The sequence below is a fragment of the Trachymyrmex septentrionalis genome, unplaced genomic scaffold, assembly GCF_001594115.1.
Source record: "Trachymyrmex septentrionalis isolate Tsep2-gDNA-1 unplaced genomic scaffold, Tsep1.0 scaffold48, whole genome shotgun sequence".
Classification (NCBI taxonomy): Eukaryota; Metazoa; Arthropoda; class Insecta; order Hymenoptera; family Formicidae; genus Trachymyrmex; species Trachymyrmex septentrionalis.
In genome coordinates this window covers 575552-582463 of record NW_017305652.1, presented here as the reverse complement: position 1 = coordinate 582463, position 6912 = coordinate 575552, and the positions used below count along the sequence as shown (strand labels likewise).

At 34.0% G+C, this 6912-nt stretch overlaps 1 protein-coding gene across 1 annotated transcript in view; it reads right to left on the bottom strand.

Moving 5' to 3' along the window:
* Positions 1–362: 362 nt before the first annotated feature.
* LOC108751518 (serine/threonine-protein kinase 16) overlaps positions 363–6912 on the bottom strand; it is a 13364-nt gene continuing 6814 nt past the window's right edge. Inside the window, exons 4-5 of the mRNA XM_018491753.1 lie at positions 604–758; positions 363–532 (exon numbers count right to left, since the gene is read on the bottom strand). Of these exons, the coding sequence (XP_018347255.1) occupies positions 365–532; positions 604–758 (323 nt within the window). The 3' untranslated portion in view covers positions 363–364. The remainder of the gene's footprint in view (positions 533–603; positions 759–6912) is intronic.

Sequence of the window (6912 nt, the reverse complement as noted above, 5' to 3'; positions counted from 1 at the left end):
TTAACATCTGAATTCATAAAAATATTGGATCAGAGGAAAAGTTCTGCGGCATTTTGTTAGCTCAAAATTATATACAGAATATATTAGTTGCGAAATTTTCGACTATCTAACATAAAAACTTAAAGTTTTTTCTTAAAAGTTCGTTTTTAAAAAATGTTCCTACGATTTTTCCCAGACAGCATAAGACGTCCTCAGAATCGTTTTAACTATGTCCCAGATAAAGGAAATCCTCAAAATTTTATAAAAGATGCTTCATTGTGTCCAATTCATCAATTCATGTATTAATATTCAAAATAAAAAAAAAACAAAGTTTTGAAATTTAAATCTATGAAGCATGAGAGAAATGAGATACAGTGGCTAAGACTTAAAAGAAGCATGATATATAACAGATTACAACCTCATTATACGGGGTATCTTCTGGAAACTTTACGTGCGCACTCATCACAGCAAGAGCTACACTGTCGCCTCGTTCATAAACAGTATCAAAAGGAGATTTAAAATAACATAATGCGTACAGTATACATCCCAATGACTAAAAAAGGTACATATTACATTCAAAACATATGTCGTTTACATTAAGGCAAGCGTATAAATGCTTCTTACCCAGATATCTGTTCGTTCGTCAACCATACAATAACTTTCAACATTAAATAGTTCTGGAGCTCTATATGGCATGGAACATCTTTCAGTTGCTAAGTCCTGTAAAGTCCGCGCAGCTTGAGTACTGCATACTTTAACTCTAGCAGTTGCTACAGAACCTAAAGAATTATCTTATATATATTTAATGATAAATTTCATATATTATACATATTTACTATGTTAAATATAATAAAATTTGATATAAGAATAGAACCTTAGCGTAACAAGCTAAGAAAGTGACTTGATTCCCACTTTTTTACCTCATTTTCATACATCCATCTATACCTTATGCTAACTAATTTTTAAATCTAATTTTAATCTAATCAATCTCGATGTGCATACAATATTTTGTCACGCGCGCGTTATTCATATTTTATGTATCTACAATATACTTATGCTCTGCTTATCTTTTCCTTATCTCTTTTAATTCTGGCTTTTCTTTCTTTAAAAACCTTATAATCCTTTTCCCTTTATTTCTAGTTCTAACTTTTATTTATACATATACATACATCACAGCTAAATTTCTACTCGTTGTCTCAGTACAACCTTCAATCTTCATTCATTCATCTTTCTTCACTGCTCTCCTTATATCGCTCCATCTATCTTCGTGTCCTCTTGATTCCCCAATTTCTTATATTTGTTGTCACTCAAACAGGACACCAATTCTCTTAACATCCATGAAGTGGCCACTCTCTTCTGCAGATGTTATTTTGTTATTAAATTTTTTTTAACTTTCTTATTTATATACTCCTAAAAAAAATTAGATCATTTTTTCTCAAATAAATATTTGATCATTCTTAAAATGTAATTATTCAGCAAATAATTAACGTAAAAAAAAGATTAGAACAGATTTTTAGATAAAATTTTACAGGGCAAATTCTATTATAAAGTGCTTTTATTCAATTTTTATTTAATTTAATATTCAAAGGTGTGATGGACTTTAAATAACAGCCTATATAAGATATCTAAAATCTTAAAATTTGCACTCTTCTACGCAGGGATAGACTTTTGACTTTTCTAGATGTGGAGTATCTCATCCAAACAAGGGGAGGGAAACAATTCCAAAATAACACTAACATTTTATCTCTTTTGTTATATGTGCGAAATATATTTCTATATATACACCCTAGTCAAATACTGTTTTTTATCAAATCAGTCAAAATTCTTTATTTGTCACAAATTACTTTTTTTAAATATCCCGAATTTTGGGAATAGAATTCAACAGCTACAGGAGTGCGAAACTCTATATAAGGATGTCTCCGTCTACATTTCCACAAACAAAAAATTTGTCTGTGACGAACATAACTATTGATACCATTTCGAAGTATAGACTTTGCAATTTCAAATGGAAAGAAAACTTTATCCTACGCCGATCGATTTAACAAGATATGATGATTTAAAGCAATCCCTGATTTGTTATGATTTCAGTACCAACATTTTTATAATCCAATGTGCACTACGGGAAGATTGCTTGGTCGGATTTTGCACATCATGTGTGCGTGCGTGCGTGTAGTGTGTGTATGGTCGCGTGTGCGCGTGTGTGCGTGTGCATAATTGTTAAATATACTTTTCGTATAATATAAACTTATTTTTATATTTGCAAAAATTAATGTTATACGAAAAGTATATTTTACAACTGTTTTCAACACTTACGCTAATATTTGGCAAATTATTTATTAATTATTTGTTTACATATGTCATATTTGCATCTGCAATCAAAATTCACAAAAACAATTTTGTACTAATAATTCCGTACATTTTATTGTCCAATTGGACACTTTTTACAGTATACGTAGGCTATATACCAGGTGTACAAGTATGAAATGCGGATTTTTTCCCAAAAAAAAAAAAACACGTTAAATTCGGAAGAATGATAAAAAGAGTTTTATTCAAAGTATGCTCCATTGCTAGTTACACATTTTTCCCATCTTTCGGGCAATTTGTGGATACCACGCCAGTAAAAATCTTTCCCCTTTGCCGCGAACCATTCATCGAGCCATTTTTTCACATCTTCATACGAACCAAAGCGCTGCTCAGCAAATGCGTGACCCATCGATGCAAACAAATGGTAATCGGAAGGAGCCAAGTCTGGTGAGTAGGCCGCATGGGGTAGAACTTCCCAGCTGAGTGCTTCCAACGTGTCGCGAACCGGTTTTGCCGTATGTGATGGAGCATTGTCATGAAGAAAAATGACTTTGTGTTGTCTCTTTTGGTATTCTGGTCTTTTTTCAAGCAGCGAACGGTTCAAATCGATCAATTGTTGTTGGTAGCGTCCAGCATTAACCGTTTCACCAGGTTTTAACAGCTCATAATAGACCACACCCTTCTGGTCCCACCAAACACAGAGCATCGTCTTTTTGCCAAAGCGATTCGGTCTTGCGGTCGATGTGGATGGTGCGCCTGGGTCTACCCATGATTTTTTGCGCTTGGGATTCTCAAAATAAATCCACTTTTCATCCCCACTAAGGATACGATGCAAAAACGACTTCCTTTTGTATCGTGCAAGCAAAATTTCACATGTGTTTTTGCGCCTCTCCATCTGCCTGCCGTCCAACTCATGCGGTACCCATCTTCCGATCTTCTGAATCTTTCCCATCTCTCATAGGCGATTGGAAACAGCTTGTTGACTAACGCTCAATTGCTCTGTGAGTTGTTTTTGTGTTTGTGAATTATCTTCGTCCAACAATGCTTGCAATTCCACATCTTCGTACCTTTTTGGCGGTTTTCCGTGTTCCTTGTCTGCAACATCGAAGTCACCACTTTTAAAATGCCGAAACATCGTTCACACGTATCTTGCGATGGAGCATGTTCACCATAACCTTCTCGAAGTAATCGGTATGATTCAGCAGCAGTTTTCTTCAAATGAAAACAAAAAATTAATGCTGTCCGCAAATGCTCTTTGTTTGGTATAAATTTCGACATATCGAACACAGCAACACAACACTATGCAAACACTTTTTCAATTTATCACTAGTGCGCGTCTGACATTTGTTGATGGCACTTCAAAATGGCATAACAGTCAAATCTTTATACCACACACTGCATTAATGCACCATCTGATTTCTCAAATCCGCATTTCATACTTGTACACCTGGTATATACTGAAAAAGTTTCTGCAATCTATTACTTCCAGTGGCGCCAACGTTCTGCTACTATCATATCCGTAAAATTAGACTTTTTAACCTATAATTGACAGTTTGTACCCAAGCCAACTAGTTTTGTTTGTATAGTATTTTAAAAGAAGTTATTTCGTAAGAAAATGGAAATTTCGCGTGAAAATTTTCGGGCAATGATTTTTTACGATTACAAATGTAATCTAATTCCGAAACAATGCATCGATCGACTTCATTTGGCTTTTGGGGATGAAACACCATCCAATAGGACTGTTTATAATTGGTTTGCCGAATTCCAGCGTGGACGTACCTTTCTTAGTGATGAATTCCGTGAAGGTCGTCCATCCACGTCTGTTGTGTCACTAATGTTGATGCTGTGCGTGAAATGATTGAGCGAGACCGGCATATAACATACCGCGAGATTCAGGTATCTTTAGGCATTGACATGAAAGCAATACATACGATTTTGCATGATCACTTGAGCGTACGGAAACTTTGCAGTCATTGGATTCCACACAATTTGACCGAAGCTCAAAAACAGGGTCGTGTTAAATGAAGCAAAGAAATGCTCAAGAAATTCAACCGAGGTCGGTCAAATTTGGTTTCTACAACATCATTACTGAGGACGAAACATGGATCTATTCGTATGAGACCGAAAGTAAACAACAATCCACTATTTGGGTATTTCAAAATGAACCGAAACCAACAAAAGTTGTTCGTTCACGCAGTGCTGCCAAGCAAATGATTACTTGTTTGTTCGGTTATACCGGATATGTGACAACCGTGGCTTTAGAGGATCGAAGGACTGTAAATACTGATTGGTATACAACAATTTGTTTGCCAGAAGTCATCAATGAATTGCGTAGAACAAACCGAAACCGTCGCATCATCCTTTATCATGACACCGCCAGCTGTCACACAGCATGTCAAACCGTTGATTTTTTATCCAGTAATAATGTCGAATTGATGACTCATTGTCCGTCATTGTACGAAAAACTAAAAACTTCATGGTTACAATTACTTGATTTATCACCTAATGACTTCTTTTTGTTCCCAAACATTAAAAATAAGATGCGTGGTGAGCGATTTGAGTCGCCTGAAGCAGCTGTTGAAACATTTTGTACACTGATTTCTGAGGTTACAGCCTTAGAGTGGAAAAAATGCTTCGAAAATTTATTCGAGCGTATGCAAAAATGTATCGATCTTAAAGGCGAATACTTCGAAAAACAATAAAGCCATTTACCGAATTTTACATGTTTTTTTTCATATTGTTTGCAGAAACTTTTCCAGCAGTCTACGTATTAAATAAAGAAACACAGTTAATGTGACTTAAATTTGTTAATCAGGCATGCACTCCATATTCAAACGTAATTTTTTAGTAATAAACCGAAAAAATAAAAATTCAAGATACGAAAAACTAAAAACTTCATGGTAACAATTACTTTGCAAAACATTTGGTTAAACTATTTGTTTATATCTCAAGCCCAGATTAAAGGAAAATCATATTTCTACATCAATTTATTGCTGAGAAAATATAAGTTTAGTGAATTTTAACGTACAAAATCAAATACGCGCAAGTCGCCGAGCGACCCGGTTTTCCTCACTCAACCACTCGCCGACGTCCCCCACTCCATCCGGCGCGCTACCTTGCATTCTTCAACTTTCTAACAGTTTTAAGTAAACTTTTCGGGCAGCAAAAAATTTGAAAATTTTTTAACAAATTCAAGTCTTCTTTGACAAATTAGTGCCAAACAAAATTCTTAATTTAAAAAATTAGATTTAAAAAAAATTGCTATCTCGGCTCCTAATAATCGGAACGTAATCTTTTTTTTTTAATTCGTAGAAAAATGTCAGTTGTCGAATGCTTCATACGGCTATTTGATATGACATATTAACGTAATTATTCCATTTTTTATACGAAAAACATATCCACTTTTCAAAGTCGTTTCAAAATAGTTTAACTACAAAAAAGTTTTATTATTAAGAGATAGTATACGAGATAGTACAACTTTTGAAGAAGGAAACTCACTCCTATAAATTGATGTGCGACTGTTCAAAGATAAAGAAATTAAGTTTTCCGCAGACAAGGCTAGATTTTTTCATCATCACAAGAGCTACATTTTACGAGAGTTTCAAAGCTTTGCGTTTAAATCTCGTTGAAGAGCGAGAAAACGAGTGAAAAGAAGGTCTTTTTCGGTGGTTTTTATTTTTTTTCTACTTAACTAATACTTAACTAATAATCGATCTTAATATTACATGTCTCGTTTTGTAGGTATTTCAAATACCTACATTTTTCATACTGACTTTTTTCCGTATCAATATCTTTCGTTTTATAAGCAAAAAACGTGCTTTTGGTAACTATTCGATTTTTTTTCGCATATTTCCTACACAAGACTCAAGTCTCAAACATGCATTTCTTTTCTGATAGCCTTTCGCATACTTTCATGCAGAGAAATGCTGGTTCTTTATCAAAATGACAATTTTCAGTCTAATTCTACTGGACTGTACGCAAATGTTAATGGTATCGTGTTGAAATCATAAAAAATTACAAGTCATTTTAAATGATCATGTCTCACTAAATAATCGGCATAGAATAAAATCTTTCTTTATTTGAAAGTCCATACTTTGTGATGGTATCAATGATAATGTTCATTAATTTTTTGTTAGCCGATGAAAGACTGCAAATTCAAGATTTTAGATATCTGAAATGCGGTCCTATTCAAAACTAGCCACGCCTTTGAATATTAAACTGAGTAAAAATTGTACAAAGATACCATACAGTAGAGAGTTTACCCTATAAAATCCTCTTTTAATCTCTTTTTTTACATTAATTATTTTCTGAAAAGTCCACAGTTCAAAAACGGGCAAAAATTTACTGGAAAAAAGTGATCTCTTAATTTTGTGTGTGTTAAGCAGTATATTTCCAAACTTTCTCTTCCTCGTACTATTTCTTCTCATCTTCTTATCATGCTTCTTTTATTTTCTTCCTAATATCCCTCTTTTTTCCTTTTCTTCTCCTTCATAACTTATTTCTTCATCTTATGTAAATTTGTATTTTTCTTTTTTTCCTAATTCATCATTGGTTCTTACATCATTTCTTACATATACGAGGGTGGTCCCAGAAGTACCCGACCTGACGTACAAATGGCGGTTGTTGTAT